The sequence below is a fragment of the Mustela lutreola genome, chromosome 10 (genome assembly GCF_030435805.1).
Source record: "Mustela lutreola isolate mMusLut2 chromosome 10, mMusLut2.pri, whole genome shotgun sequence".
Lineage (NCBI taxonomy): Eukaryota > Metazoa > Chordata > Mammalia > Carnivora > Mustelidae > Mustela > Mustela lutreola.
The window spans coordinates 70,993,823-71,010,416 of record NC_081299.1 but is presented as its reverse complement, the minus strand read 5'-3'; the positions used below and the strand labels follow the sequence as shown (position 1 = coordinate 71,010,416).

The following is a 16,594-nucleotide window of genomic DNA, read 5'->3' as shown; positions in this document are numbered from 1 at the left end:
TGGTCTATGTGTCTGTTTTTATGCCAGTACCATGCTGTCTTGGTGATCACAGCTTTGTAGTAAAGCTTGAAATCAGGTAACATGATGCCACCAGTTTTATTTTTGTTTTTCTAACATTTCCTTAGCGATTCGGTGTCTCTTCTGATTCCATACAAATTTTAGGATTATTTGCTCCAGCTCTTTGAAAAATACCGGTGGAATTTTGATCAGAATGGCATTAAAATTATAGATTGCTCTAGGCAGTACAGACATTTTAACAATTTAGTATAGATTGTTCTAGGCAGTATAGACATTTTAATAATTTAAATATTTTTTTCAAATTTAAATTATATAAATATATAATAAGAATTTAAAAATAAGGTAGCTGAATTACTATAAAAAAGAATAATCAAAGTTGGGTAAGCCTTAAGGATATAAAAAGATACCAATACCAAAACAGAAGTCTTTCCAAGATTTCAAAGCATTGATCCACCTTGATTTATATTAAATTAGTGAGTAAATCAAACAAAATTTAAAATTTCTGTGATTTGGTACTGATTAAAGCTTTATGAAATCATACCAAAGATCACTAATTGTTCTAATGGTATCAAAATTTAAAAATTATACCCTGGGACAAAACATCTTTTATTTTTATTATTTTAATTCTTTTTTGAGAGCAAGAGTGTGCACAAATGGGGAAGCGCAGGGAGAAAAGGAAACAGAAAATCTTTTTTTTTTTTTAATATTTTATTTATTTATTTGTCAGAGAGAGAGGGAGAGCGAGCGAGCACAGGCGGACAGAATGGCAGACAGAGGCAGAGGGAGAAGCAGGCTCCCTGCCAAGCAAGGAGCCCTATGTGGGACTCAATCCCAGGACGCTGGGATCATGACCTGAGCCGAAGGCAGCGGCTTAACCCACTGAGCCACCGAGGCGTCCTGGAAACAGAGAATCTTAAGCAGGCTCCACCACTCAGCACACAGCCTGATGCGCAATCAGGCTCAATCTCACAACACTGGAATCACGACCTGAGCCGAAAGCACCTAGATACTTAATTGACTGAGCCACCCATGCACACCATAACATCTAGTTAGTTTCATACTTCAGACCTAAAGACATAAACAGACTAAAAGTATAGGAATAGAAAAAGATATTCATGTAAATGGAAGTTAAGAAAAAAAAAGCAGGGGTAGCAATACTTATATGAGACAAAATAGATTTTAAACAAAGACTGTAACAAGAGACAAAGAACATTATGTAATGATAAAGTAATCAATCTAAGGAAAGGATGTAAGAATTGTAAATTGTGTACCTAATATAGGAATTGTGTACCTAATATAGGAATACCTAAATACGTAAGAGAAATAGGAACAGACATGAAGGGAGAAATTAACAGTAATACAATTAATAGTAGGGGACTTTAACATCACACTTCAATGGATAGACCATTCCTTCCATCAAGAAGGAAACTGGCTTTGAGTGACATTATACCAGATGAACTTAACAGGTATAGAGAACACTCCATTCAAAAACAGAAGAATATACATTCTTTTCAAGTACACATGGAACATTCTCTAGGATTGATCACTTTAGGCCACAAAACAAGCTTCAATAAATTTAAGAAGACTGACATAAAAATCAAGCATCTTTTCTGATCACAACAGTACGAAACTATAAATTACAAAATACATAAAAAATAAAAATACTGGGAAAAATACAATCATGTGGAGATTTGAAAACATGTTACTAAACAACCAGTATCCAATAAAGAAATCAAATAAGAAATCAAAAAACCAGGAGACAAATGAAAATGGAAATACAATGGATCAAAATTTTTGGGATGCAACAAATGCAGTTCTAAGAAGAAAGTTTACAGAGGTATAGGTCTTACACAAGAAATAAGAAAAATTTCAAACAATCTAATCTTATACCTAAAGGAAGTAAGGAAGAAAGGAAATCAAATCAGAGTGGAAATAAGTGAAATAGAGGCTAAAAAAAAAATCAATGTAACTAAGAGTGGGTCCTTGAAAAGATAAACAAAATTAATGAACTGTTATCCAGATTCATCAAGAAAAAAGGCGAGAGGACTTAATAATATCAGAAATGAGATATACTTCTTCATCAGAGAAATACAAAGGATTATAAAAGACTACTATGAGAAATTATATGGCATCAAATTGGACAACCTAGAAGAAATAAATTCATAGAAACATAGAGTATGCCAAGATTGGATAAAAAAGAAAAACTCTGGACTGATTACTATTTATTTATTTATTCAATCAGTAATCAAAAAGGTCCTAACAAACAAGTTAGGACATCAGGTGGATTCACAGGTGAATTTACCAAACATTTAAAGAATAGTTAATACCTACTCTTCTCAAACTTTTCCAAATAGATAAGATGAAGGAAAACTTCCTAAAGCATTCGACCAGGCCAGCATTAACCTGATACCAAAATCAGACAAAGACAACACAAAAAAAAGAAAAAACCACAGTCCTTTCTCTGATACAAATAGATGCAAAAATCTTTTACAAGATGTTAGCAAACAAATTTCAACAATAAAAATTTGAAATTTAAAATAAAAAATTATTTACCACCATCAAGCAGGATTTATTCTAGGGATACAAGTGTGCTCCAATATACACAAAGCAATCACCATAAGAAGTCACACTGAGAAAGCATAAAAACCATATGATCATTTTGATAGATGCAGAAAAGGCATTTGAGAAAATATAACATCCATCCATGATAAAAACTCCCAATATTATACGTTTAGGGAGATGACCTCAACATAATAAGGCCACATATGAAAAAGCCACAGCTAACATCATACGCAATGGTGAGAAACTTAGAGCTTTTCCTCTACTCTCAAATACAAGACAAGAATGCCCACTTTCATTGCTTTTATTCCACACAGCACTGGAAGTCCAGGCTGCAGTAATCAGAAAGAAAAAGAAATAAAATTCATCCAAACTGGTAAGGAAGAACTTAAACTGTCACTATATAGAGCTGACATGGTAATATACATAAAAAAAAAACCTTAAAGACTCCATTAAAAAACTGCTAGAACTGATAAATGAATTCAGTAAAGGTGCAGGATACAATATTAATAAACAAAATCCATTGTATTTATATACATTAATAATGAAGTAGCAGAAGAAGAGATTAAGAGAACAGTTCCATTCACAATTGCACCAAAAAGAATAAAATACCTAGAAATAAACTTAACCAGGAGATGAAAGACCCATACTCTGTAAACTATAAAACACTGATGAAAGACATGACATTGATAACACAAAGGGAAAGACATTGCATGCTCATGGAAGAATATATTATTATTAAAATGTCCATACTACCTACCCAAAACAATCTACAAATTCAATGCATTCCCTATCAAAACACCAACAAAAAGCTAGAACAAATAATACTGAAATTTGTAGGGAACCATAAGAGATCTGAAATAGCCAAAGCAATCTTGAGAGAAAAGAACAAAGCTGGAGGGATCACAACCACAGATTTCCAGATATTCTGCAAAGCTGTAGTAATCAAAATAGTATGGTATTGGCACAAAAAGAGACATAAAGATCAATGAAACAGAACAGAGAGTCCAGAAATAAAACCATGCTTATATGGTCAATTAATCTACAACAAAGGAGGCAAGCATATACAATGGGAGAAAAGATAGTCTCTTCAACAAATGGTGCTGGGAAAATGGGACAGTTACCAAAAAAGAAAGAAAGAAAGAAAAAGAAACCAGACCACTGTCTCAACCCATACACAAAAATAAACTTAAAATATCAAAATATGAGACCTTAAGAAAACATAGGCAGTAATCTCTCTGACATCATCCTTAGCAACGTTCTTCTAAATATGGCTCCTCAAGTAAGGGAAATAAAAGGAAAAATAAGGGCACCTGGGTGGCTCAGTGGGTTAAAGCTTCTGCCTTCAGCTCAGGTCATGATGTCAGGGTCCTGGGATCGAGCCCCGCATTGGTCTCTTTGCTCAGCGGGGAACCTGCTTCTTCCTCCCTCTCTGCCTACTTGTGATCTCTGTCTGTCAAATAAATAAATAAAATCTTAAAAAAAAAGAAAAGAAAAGAAAATAAACTATTAGGCTTACATCAAAATAAAAAGCTTTTGCACAGTGAAGGAAACCATCGACAAAAAGGCAATCTACTGAATGTGAGATTTTTGCAAATGATATATCTGATAAGAGGTTAATATGCAAAATACATAAAGAACTTACACAATCTACACCAAAACCACAAGTAATCCAACTGAACAATGGGTAGAGGAGCTGAGTAGATGGGTTTTTCCAAAGAAGGCATATAAAGGCAGCAGACACATGAAAAAACACTCAACATCACTAATCACGAAGGAAATGCAAATTGAAACCACAATGAGATACCACTTTACACGTGTCAGAATGATTGGAATCAAAGAGACAAGAAACAAGTGTCGGTGAGGATGTGAAGAAAAAGAATCCCCCATGCACTGGTGGTGGTAAGTCAAGTGGGTGCAGCGACTGTGGAAACCACTAAGCAGGTTCCTCAAAAATTAGAAACAGAAACACCACATGATCCAGTAATTCCACTACTAGATATTTACACAAAGAAAACGAAAACACTGATTCAAAAAGAGGTATGCACCGCTATGTTTATTGCAGCATTATTTATAGTAATCAAAATATGGAAGCAACCTGAGTCCACTGATAGATGAATGAAGATGTGGTATATATACATACAATGGAATATTACTCAGTGATAACGAATGAGATCTTGCCCTTTGCAACAATATGGATAGAGCTAGAGGGTATTAAGCTAAGTGAAATAAGTCAGACACAGAAAGACAAACACCAAATAATTTCACTTATAGGCGGAATCTTAAAAAACAAATGAATGAACAAAAAAAACAGATGCTGAAATACAAAGAACTGATGATTGCCAGAGGACGACAAGGAGGTGTATTTACCCCTCTGTCTCTCCTTGCCTCTCTGCCTACTTGTGATCTCTCTTTCCATTAAATAAATAAATTAAAAAAAAATATTGTGAGAACATTGCTGATAGATGGTGAGTACACTTACTGTGGTTAGCACTAATATATGCAACTGCTGAATCATGTTATACACCTGAAATGAATATAATATTTTATGCTAATTACACTTCAGTAATAATAAACAATCTGATATAAAAAATGAGCAGAGGGGGACGCCTGGGTGGCTCAGTTGGTTAAGCAGCTGCCTTCGGCTCAGGTCGTGATCCCAGCGTCCTGGGATCGAGTCCCACATCGGGCTCCTTGCTCTGCAGGGAGCCTGCTTCTCCCTCTGACTCTGCCTGCCACTCTGCCTGTGCTCGCTCTTGCTCTCTCTCTCTCTGACAAATAAATAAATAAAATCTTAAAAAAAAAAAAAATGAGCAGAGGAGTGGTGCCTGGGTGACTCAGTCAGTTAAGTGTCCGACACTTGATTTCAGCTCAGGTCATGATTTCCGGGTCCTCTGATTGAGCCCCACTGGATGTTAGGTCTGCTTAAGATTCTCTCACCCTGGGGTGCCTGGATGGCTCAGATGGTTGGACATCTCCTTCAGCTCAGGTCATGATCTCTAGGTCCTGGGATGGAGCCCCACATAGGGCTCCTGGCTGGCTCAAAGGGGAGCCTGCTTCTCCCTGTCTCTCACATGAATAAAACCTTAAAAAAAATTCTCTCTCCCTCTGCTCACATTCTTTCTCAAATAAATAAAATCTTTTAAAAAAATTGGGCAGAGAACCTGAACAGGAATTTTTCCAAAGATGCACAAATGGCCAACAGACATATGAAAAGATGCTCAACATCACTAATCATTAGGGAAATCAGAACAGCAAGGAGATAGTACTTCATAACTCTCAGAATGGCTAGTTTCAGAAAGACATGAAATAACAAGTGTTGGCAAGGATACAGAGAAAAGAAATTCTCATGCACTACTGGTGGGAATAAAAACTGGTGCAGCCATTGTTGAAAACAGCATGAAGTTTCTTCAAAAATTAAAAATAGAATATAAAAAAATAGAAATACCTACCATCTAGTAATTCTGCTACTTCATATTACCCAAAGAAAACAAACGCAAAAAACTAACTTGAAAATATATGGACTCTTGTGTTTTTTTTTTTTTTTTAAAGATTTTATTTACTTATTTGAGAGAGCTAGCGAGCAAGCACATCCATGTGAAGGGGGAGGGGCAGAGGGAAAAGAAGCAGGCTCTCCCTGAGCAGGGAGTCTGATGTGGGGCTCCATCTCAGGGCCCTGAGATCATGACCTGTGCCAAAGATAGACTTTTAACCAACTGAGCCACCCAGGCACCCCCATGCACCCCTATGTTTACTGCAGCATTATTTACAATAGCCAAGGTATGGAACGAGCCAAGTATCCACCAATAGACGACTATAAAAGAATATGTAGAATATTACTATGTAGTAATATGTAGAATATATAGAATGTTACATATAAAGAATATGTAGAATAATGGTATATTACTCAGCCATGAAAAAGAATGAGATCTTGCCCTTTTCAACATGGATGGACTTAGAGGAGATTATGCTAGGTGAAATAAATCCAAGAATGGCAAATACAGTATGATTTTCCTTATATGTGAAATCTAAAAAACAAAGGAATAAACAAAACCAGAAACAGACCCACAATTTTAGAGAACAAACTTATGGTGGCCAGAGGGAGGCAGGTTGGGAGGACAGGCACAATGGGTGAAGAGAAGTGGGAGGTAAGTTTCCAGTTACGGAATGAATAATTCTCTGAGCTGAAAGGTACAGCATGGAATACAGTCAATGGTACTGTAATAGTGAGAGGTGGTAGCTATACTTGTGAGCACAACATAATGAATAGAATTGTCAATTTAAGAAAATTCTGGAAAGCTTTATTATTTCATTATGAAATGAGGCATGGGTACCTGGATGGCTTAGTCATTTAAGCATCTGCCTTTAGCTCAGATGGCAGATCCCTAGGGATCCGGGGATAGAGCCCCACATCCAGCTCCTTGCTCACTGGGGACCCTGATTTTCCCTCTCCCTACCGCTCCCCCTGCTTGTGCTTTTTCTGTCAAATAAATACATAAAATCTTAAGGGGGAAAAAAAAAAGAGGAAACAGAGGCTCAGCGAAATTAAAGTGGCTCGCCTGGGATTACCAAGGTAAGTGGTAGTGCCAGAATTTACACCTTGGTTTATAAACCTAGTGATTACATCTATCGTATGAATTCATATACTAAAGCACATTGTACATTTTTGTAAAACGATTTAAACTGTTTAGTAAAGAAGCTGGGTTTTATTTTTCAATTGGGGTAAATTATATGTGGATTTTCTCACCATACAAAAAATGTGTAATGTCTTAGTGATGAAATTATTCACATTTGTTGAAAACATCAGGGTATTTGTTGATGTACTTGAGTTGCTGAATAGGAAACACTTGTCCTCGGTGCTGTGCCATAATAAATCTGTTTCCATGGGTGAAACACACTTTGGTTGAGCCTATTTTGCTTGATTAGATCCCACTGTTTCTCTCTCCAGGAACTCCTCTGAAGGTCAGTTTCAGGCAGCAGGTGATGAGATACAACTGAAACGTAGAACACACTTTCCCGAAACGCAAAAATGTTTTGTCAAGGTATAATAAGCGTTAATCCCCAAATGAAACGGATAACAAGAGGAGATGGTTGTCATCTTCATCAAGTACCTTGGCTTGTTCACCTCTTCGAGAAAACCAAGAGGTAAGAGGCGAAAGAAGCCAAATCTCGAAAAGCGCTTTTCCCTAGCAAACCAGCACCCCTGCTCCCGGCTCCCACAGGTCAGTTACAGGAGCCTCCGTGCCCGCTCTCCGCCTCAGTGGTCTGACCGCCGAGAGGAGGCTGTAAGACGGGCCGCCCGTTGAACAAACTCGAGTCCCTTAGAGACACGTCTCCAAGGAGACAGGGTGTGAGTGAGTCGCACCCGGTACTTTTGGCTCCCACATACTCTGACTGGGACCTCTCTTCCCTCAACCTCTGCCACCAACGCCGTCAGCAAAGCTAGAACCTCCTTGTTACCCCGCCACCACACTTTTATAAACTCCCTCAAGCACCTGACTTCCCTCACCAGTCCTCTTCAGGGTTCGCCCTCGGGTATCGGCGGCTAATAACAAACTTTTCTTTTTACCTCTCCTAAGTTGGCCTCTCGGAGAGGAAGGAGAAAACGGGCGTCCACTCGCGCTCGGGTCCCTTAGCTACTTGCCCACAGTCCGCTCCGCCCCTTCTCGCTCCCTTCCACCCTCGCTCAGACTCCGCTCCCCCAGAGGGTGAGGCGCTGGAACCTAACGCGAAGGAAGAGCGCGCATGCGCGCCGCGGGTGGAGCCGCTGGGCAAAGAACCGGAAACTTAAGAGACAAAGTTCCGAGCCCCGCCCCCCCGCCGCGCTGCCCCACCGTCTGGCCCCGCGGACCCACGAACGGACAGACCCACGCACGCACGAAAATCTGCCCGGCTCCTGAGAGCGCCATGTCTGGTTCCTCCAGCGTTGCCGCTATGAAGAAAGTGGTTCAACAGCTTCGGCTGGAAGCCGGGCTCAACCGCGTGAAGGTGAGCGGGGGCGGGCGGCCGAGGGGGAGGGGAGGGCGGAGGCGGAGGGTAGGATCGGGCGGCCGTGGTGGCTGGGATCCGCGGCGCTGGAGTCCTGCTCCCGCTTGGCTTGGGGAGGCCGCGCGCTCGGCGGCGAGGATCCGGGAGCGGCCAACTTTAGAGAAGTGGCGGCGCGGGTTGGCGCCGTGGCTTCGGGGGTTGCTTAGTGCGCCCTTCCGCGGCCAGGGCTTTCCAAGGCGGCTGGTCCCAGGGCTGAAAGGCGGCTGGTCCCAGGGCTGAAAGGCGGCTGGTCCCGGGGCTGAAAGGCGGCTTTCCGCATTCCGGTCGCCCTTCTCTCTCCCTCCCTCTGCAGTGACTCGGTGGCTGGCTTGGGCAACAGCTGCTCCTCCGAGCGCCGTCCGCGCCCTTCCAGTCGTTAGCTTACCAGACTCCACCCTTTCTTTTCACTGGACAGTTTTATCTGATTTTTAATTTAGAACAGAATCTGTTTTCAAGTTAGAACGCTCCCAAACCCTCTACTTTTAATACTAGATTCTTACCTCCCGCTCTTCTTACCCATCGAACACAGACTTGAAAACGAATTTTTGCAAACACAAACTTCAGGTTAAAGAAGCACGTTTGTTTTCAAAACGTCCCCAGTGCCCCAGTTACCACTGGTGCCCTGTACAGCCTCGTACAAAGCGTGCATTTCATACCTATTTGGCACAGTTTGACCTTGGGAGTATCTGCTAGTTTGCATATCTTACTGATTAGGGTGGACAAGTTTTACTTGTTTTGCCGTCTGGGTAACACTGACCTTAGGGATTTACTTTGGGGAAAAAGAAACCTTTTGTGTGTGTTGGTAGGATAACCTGACGTTGAAATGCTATTCCAAACTTTCTCCTGATTTTTAAAATCAGTAGATTGGCCTCTTTCTGGAGGAGGTCAGCTTACAAGTGAAACACTCCTTGTAATTAAGAAACAGAAGAATATAAATCATGCACTCCGTTGAAAGAAATAGCCAATTTCCAAGATGACTTGATTATGTACTAGAGGCTAGTGTTTACTTCTCTCTGAAGTGTTCTGTGGAGTAAGCTGCCTCCCATTTACCTATTTCCTTAAATAGAAATGTCAGGGACCTAGCATACTCAGTTGTGGTCACCTCAGGACGGAAGGGAAATTCCCATCAGTTTTGGTGTGGGATTCCCCTCCCATCCTGGGCTTAATTGCTGTAGACTCCGTTGCTGTTTGGAATCCATTTCTCTCATATCCAGATTACTTAACTCATCCCTGTGGTTTATGGTCAGTCTTGGCTGGATTTAACTCTGAAATCCAATTAAAAGTTTAACCTTTACATTATCATTCAGGTGTGCCTTTATCATAGTTGGAGTGGCTCAGGAAAGAAAAATTGTGGGGTGGGGCATAAAAAGGGGGACTGGTTGAAAGAAGTTAAGTGTTCAGTAGGGGTACTTAGTCCTTGTCTCGAAGTGAAATGGAAGCCCTCAGAGTACTATGAGGGTTTCACTATGAAAAACAGCTTCTCCAGTAACTCTCTGCAGAGTGATGCCTGCTTCCTATACTTCAGTTCTTCAGGAGGCTTCTGCTCAGGAGCCTTAATGCCACCATAGGTGATTTGGTTTTAGAGTTCTAGTTCATCTGCAAGGGGCTGTAGCAAAGAAGGGAGTGAATCCTGCTGTGGAACTTTCAGTGAGCTTTTCTTTAAATCCGTTGTAACGTGTAGTTAGTTTGATTTTATTTTCTGTACCTATTTTATCTATGACTCTGTGCTAGATGCTTTTTTGGGTGATCTTTAACTAGCACAGTTTATTGTTAAACCTTTGTTTGAGTACTCTTGATAGAGATTTTCACAAACGCTTGACAAATCCTACCATATGTAGTGTGACCATACATTGTATAGCCAACCCAGGACACTTCTGAGAGTGAAAGAGGGCACTAATAATTCTGCCAGGATTATAGGGTTTCAACATCCTGGATGGTGAATATTATAATGCTTTCGGGGCTGGCAGCTTGTTTGACTTTTAGAGCCTTTGTCTTAGTTCTCCTCACTGCTTAGAATTCTGATTGGTTTCTCACATATTTATTTACCTGGCTGTTTGTCTTGTCATTAAGATCTCAGTTTAAATGTCACCTCCCCAGAGACTCCTTCCCTTAAGGCACGATCTAACCACTCTTTACCAAAGAGTTCCTTGTCTGTGTTTTCCTCTGAACTGTCTGTCACCTCCATAACAAGGACCTGGCTGTTCTTGGTATTCTCAGTGCCTAGAGTATATTTGGTTCATACTAGCACTTGAGAAGTTTGTGAAAGGGAATTAGTTAAGTTGGAGCCTGCCTCCCCTTTAGGCAGAAAGTTAATAGATACTTTATCCTTACTGCTAGTTAACTTGAATGAAACCAAGTTTTAAGATTGTGCAGAAGATACCATGCATACCCCCCACTTTAGCTATACCTTCTTTTGGTGGGTAAACAGGGTGGCCATTTTTTGTAGCACTTGGTACCAGGTATTTACATACCACTTTACACAGTTGCTAAATAAACCTATGGAACTCATTAGAACTCTGGACTATTGGATAGGCCAAACATACAGCTAGGTTTCAGATTTGAGATTCATCTCAGGATCATGTATCTTTTTACTAGGTAGATGTCTGGGCTACAGCAGTAATCTGCAGGATTTCTTCTTATAGAGAAGTGTGATGCTCTCACCTCCCTTTCAGAGGCAAATGCCCAGCTGTACTGGACACCTGCTCTCACCCTCCTTGGGGACAGTTGAAACTAAAATGATTATTTTTCCCATCTTCCTGAAACCTCAAGACTGAGGATATTATATTCATTTGGGGCATCTTTTAGTTATTCTTGTTCTACATCTGAACCATTCAGTTCTTTGTTTTGGTATCCTTTATCACCTTATGAGGATATATACAAATAGTAGACGTTTAAGTGATACTTAAGTCCCATTTGAGTGGCATTGCATATGTGTATGAAAATAGTTAAAAGCAAATACCTTGCTTTTTAAAGACAGGCGCTGCTAGTGAAGTTATTAAAATAATTCGAAGTTTGCTATCAGCCTTTCAGTCGCATGACACTAAGCAGAAAGCTGTCACAGTTTTGTAACCTCAAACAGCAGATGGTACATAATACCAAAACAATGAACGGAATGGTTCAGATTTAGAACATAATGTTCACGGTAGCATTTTTCCAATAATATTGCTTTCAAGACAAAGTAACGGTTGGCTAGAACTTTAACACATTTTTTATCGAACGTACTGTTTTTAATAAAAAGCAACGTGTTGAGTAGCCTGAAGGTGGAATACCTCTGAAGTTTATTAATAAACTAGAAAGATAGGTTTTATTTTGCACATATACTTAGATCATTTGATGCTTTTAATAAGCAAGCAAAAGAAAACCTACTATAAACTAATTCTCTGTACATGTAGTGTTTTGAGTATGAGCTCAATATATATATACGACTGTTGACCTTCATTTAGTATATATCTTCTTTTGACCTAGTAAAATGTTTACATGGGTGCCTGGCTGGATCAAAATCTTTTTAAAATAAAAAAGAAAAGTGTTTATTGCAAGTATTTCAGGGATTTGAAAAAACCTTCATTAAAACCTTATCGGCTCTTCCCACTACCCTCTCTCCTTTGGTCTTTTGCAGGTTTCCCAGGCAGCTGCAGATCTGAAACAATTCTGTCTGCAGAATGCCCAACACGACCCCCTGCTAACTGGTGTGTCTTCAAGTACGAACCCATTCAGACCCCAGAAAGTCTGTTCCTTTTTGTAGTAAAATAAATCTTTGGGATGGTAAGTTTCCCTAAATATTTAGAGTTTTTAAAAAAAAAATCTGCAGTGTTTATGGGGATTTTTAAATACTACCAACTGATTTGGATTAATTCTGATGTCATTCCTCTAATAGAACCCAGCTATAGTGCAGCATAGCAAAGAATTAGGAGTTGGGAATGCAAGAGAAAATCAAGAGATGGTTGAATAAACTGACATGGTGTCAACATTTGTAGTGGGGAATAACAGATTTTACTCTTTATTCTTGTTAAGTAAAGATAAAAGGAGGGAAATGAAGTGTATGAGTTCATGGTGGTAGGCAGTGGATATGATTTCATGAGATTAAGAAACTAAAGAATTTGCCGGTTTAAGGCACGTGTCTATGTATCAATCTTTACTTTCCAGATCAAATGTCAGTGTGTGCAAAAATGTATAATGTTAACCAAGAGAGATGTGACCAAAAAACATGCTGTGGAGAATTTAAAATGTAATGCAAGGGTGCTGCCTTTTATAAATACATGGCACTTTAGTCAGAGATTTACTCACTAGTACTGACCTATGAGAAGCAATTTTAAAGAAGTGCTTTAAAAAAAAGAAAAAAAGACTGTGTGGCACACACCCTTTACAAACATTCTAACTCCTCAAAGTTCAGGAAGCTGCTTCTTAAAATACCATGTTACAGAATTGTGCCCTCCCTCATTAAGCTGTGTAGATTTGGTACTATAAAGGAAGGCAGCATGTTTCCAATAAATAAAATGGTTAAATTGGTTAAGATTTTGAAACACCAGAAACCACCTTTGAGTATCAGGTTTTCCATGAGGAAGTAATTCTTATTAACAGCTTAACACATTCATTTTGAATAACTAATAGTTCGTTGCCTCTAGCAATATTAATTCTTCATGGCAGTTTTTGGAAATTTCATATTTTTATGGCTTATAAAATATTCTTTTTTTAACCTCTTTTCCCTTTGTATTTACTTTACAAAGTGGTTTGTTTTCATTTGATATAAAATACTGTTAAGCCTGGCTTCTTATCTGGGTCTTAACAGTTTCGTTTTACAAAAGTCTACAGATGGGTGTTTAAATGACTTGCTCAAAGTTATAAATATAGCTAGGATAGGAACCCAAGTTTCAAAGTAAAATAATTGCTACTAATCCTAGCAGTATAATAAAATAAGTTTGTAGATAAGATTTGAAACACCTTAGTCCAGGAAAAGGACATTTGGATGTAATAGTATTTCTGCTTAAACCTCACTATCTGCAAATCCCCTTGTTCACATGCAGATTCTCAATAGGTCTGAATTCTAGGGGTGAAGTATTTCTTACAGACTTCCAGGTTATATGGATGCTGCTGGTCCTGGGTGGCCCTTAGTGAAATGGCCTGGATGCAAAGAATCTACATTCAGTCTTTATTTTCACATCTTTTAAAAATATATAGCTTTTATAATTTAAATTAAGATAGTGTAGCTAATTTAGCAATAGGTAGAGTACAAGAATTATAGAAATTACCATGATCACATAATCACTGTTAATATTATAATAGATCATAATAGAATATATTATAATAGATTAGATTTTAAGAGGAAGAAATATTTATGGGCTGGTTTACAAACACTGAGGATCATAGTATGTACGGTTTTTATTCTGTTTTTAAAAACCACTTGAATTTTCTTATTTCATTATTTGCATTAAAAATTCTTTGTAGGGGCGCCTGGGTGGCTCAGTGGGTTAAGCTTCTGCCTTCGGCTTAGGTCATGATCTCAGGGTTCTGGGATCGAGTCCCACATCGGGCTCTCTGCTTGGCAGGGAGCCTGCTTTGTCCCCTCTCTCTCTCTCTCTGCCTGCCACTCTGCCTACTTGTGATTTCTCTCTGTCAAATAAATAAATATCTTAAAAAAAAAATTCTTTGTAAATGAGATTTTCAGTTGTTGTATTATAACTTAAACATCATTAAATGTTGAGGTTTCCAAGCTTGAAGCTACATTGAGGGAAATATCTTGGTCTTCCTATGTGTAGTTTACCTCTTTCAGATAAATTTCTAAAAATAAAATTATTTAGGGATGCCTGGGTGGCTCATTTGCAAACTTCTGACTCTTGATCTTGGCCCAGGTCATGAACTCAGCTTTGTGGGAGGCCCAAGAGTAGTTGGCCTGTCCTTCTCCCTCTGCTCTCCTCCCCTGGCTTATGCGCTCTCTCTCTCAAATAAAATCTTTAAAAAAAGCAAAAAAAAGGAAAATTATTCAATAAAGGATGACAATTAAAATTTAGTAACACTTCATAACTAGGAGCAGGCTTTCCACCTGAACCTTGAGAATGCTCTTTTGTTGAGCTCTTGCTAAACAGTTCTCAGGCTGTTCCTTATTTTCTGCCTATCTAGTTTTTAAAATTTGCCCTAATTCAGATGTTAATTGAAGCTAAACATTTTGTTTTTTCACCACTGATTCTGTTTAAGCTTCTTGAACATTTTTGTTTTGAAATTTTCAAGTAAGTAGAACCATGTATCAAAAAGAAATTTTAAAAAAGATAAACCTTTTCTCCCCTTCCATATAGATGTTACTCTCTTTTAAGGAATAACTACTATTTTGTTTTTGAGATTTGTGTTGATCCATGTAAATTGTTTTACCTGCTATAGAGTATTCAACAATATGTATCAACCCTGGTTTATTTATCTATTCCCTTATTGAGTTACATTTAAGCTAGTTCTAGTTCTTTGCTATTAAAACACCACTACAGTCAATATCTGTGTACGTGTTTTTCTTTTATGTATAGGTTTATCTAGGTAAATGGAAGTGAGACTGCATCTTTCCTTAGTAGATATAGCCAGACTCCTCTCATCATTGCCAACTGCTCATTTTCTAGGGATGTTCAGATTTTTCTGAATTTGAGAGTTTTATATTAACTTTTTAAAAATTAGGACATAGAGTATCTTTGGGAGTGATCTTGGCAAGTTAGTCTTTAAAAGTCCGTTATTTATAAACCAGAAGTGATTTGTACTTCAGGGTGGTTATGAAAATTAAGAGGAAGTTACATTTTATATACCACAGAAATCTCCTGTTTTATCATTTCCCCCCTAGAAACCTTGAGATGGGTCTGCCTTTAACAAAACAAACAAGGGGCATCTGGGTGGCTCAGTGGGTTAAGCCTCTGCCTTCAGCTCAGGTCATGATCCCAGGGTCCTGGAATCGAGCCCCCTATCGGGCTCTCTGCTTGGCAGGGAGCCTGCCTCCACCTCTCTCTTTTCCTGCCTCTCTGCCTACTTGTAATCTCTGTCTGTCAAGTAAATAAATAAAATCTGTAAAAAACAGACAAAACAAAACAAAACAAACCAGGCTTAGTTTGGGGCACCTGGGTAGCTCAGTCATTCTGATCTCATGGGTCCTGAGATCAAGCCCAAAGTCAGAGTCACTTGGATAGTATCCCCAATGGCCACACACACACCAGTGCTCACTCTCTAATAAATCTTTTAAAAAATAAGACAGGCTTAGTTTAATTGAAAGCACTTTATAAGCTGACATGTAAACAAATGTCCTTAAAGTAATAGAAAATGTATTACTTTTCAGAAGAAACTATTGTGCTTTGGTACTTTACCCTAATTCACTCTTTTCTTTTCCATTTCAGGTTTTCTAGACCACTTTTCATGAACCAGTGACTATTCAAAGGAGAACTAAATTTGAAGCCTGTACAAAAAGCTTATCCCTGTAACACGTGCCATACTATATAAACTTTTACTTTTGTCAGTCCTTAACATCTACCTCTCTGAATTCTCATAAATTTCTATTTCATAAGGGTAATTGTTTTATATACACTGGCAGCAGCATACAATAAAATACTTAGTATAAAAGTTTTTTGGTTAATTGCTGGTATTAAATAGGCTATGTATTAATTTATTTTGAATACCTAAGATAAATGACAATTTCCCATTGTTATTAAGAAGGGGTTAAGTTTTAGTGCATTTTCTTACCAACTCATCTCACAAAAATTTATGCCATACATTTATTTGAAAGACTGTAGGGAAGTTGCAAGGTCAGGAGGAAGCTGATGATACTAGTTCCTACTCATGAGTTATTTGCAGGATAAACTTTGTTTTAATAAATTCCTAAACTCTAGGGTGTATTACCATTACACCTAAAAGTGAATTACTTCTTAATAGATTGCTCTCCTAATTAGGACAGTAAAGACTGGACATAGGAATGCCATTAAAAGATGTTAAGAAAAACATCACAGTTTCAAACATTTCTTGAATAGAATACTAT

At 38.6% G+C, this 16,594-nt stretch overlaps 2 protein-coding genes across 8 annotated transcripts in view; one reads left to right on the top strand and one right to left on the bottom strand.

Moving 5' to 3' along the window:
• Positions 1 to 9,236, bottom strand: part of SPATA1 (spermatogenesis associated 1) — a 58,591-nt gene extending 49,355 nt beyond the window's left edge. For 2 of the 7 annotated variants that reach the window (XM_059138043.1, XM_059138042.1), the window contains exon 1: positions 7,325 to 8,266. In XM_059138043.1, coding sequence (XP_058994026.1) covers positions 7,325 to 7,462 — 138 coding nt within the window. In that variant the 5' untranslated portion in view covers positions 7,463 to 8,266. Of the gene's footprint in view, positions 1 to 7,324; positions 8,274 to 9,104 lie in introns of those variants that run through there. The other 5 variants (XM_059138040.1, XM_059138041.1, XM_059138045.1 and 2 more) reach the window with 5 other exon arrangements.
• On the top strand, positions 8,360 to 16,185 carry GNG5 (G protein subunit gamma 5). Its single transcript, XM_059138048.1, has 3 exons — positions 8,360 to 8,565; positions 12,221 to 12,366; positions 15,960 to 16,185. Exons 1-2 carry the CDS (start codon positions 8,485 to 8,487, stop codon positions 12,344 to 12,346), a joined length of 207 nt encoding a protein of 68 aa, XP_058994031.1. The 5' UTR covers positions 8,360 to 8,484; the 3' UTR covers positions 12,347 to 12,366; positions 15,960 to 16,185.
• The last annotated feature ends 409 nt before the right edge of the window (positions 16,186 to 16,594 follow it).

Coding starts and splice junctions, on each gene's coding strand:
- GNG5 (XM_059138048.1), top strand. CDS start 8,485: ATGTCTGGTTCCTCCAGCGTTGCCGCTATGAAGAAAGTGGTTCAACAG. Junction 8,566..12,220: donor CCGGGCTCAACCGCGTGAAG/GTGAGCGGGGGC, acceptor GGTCTTTTGCAG/GTTTCCCAGGCAGCTGCAGA.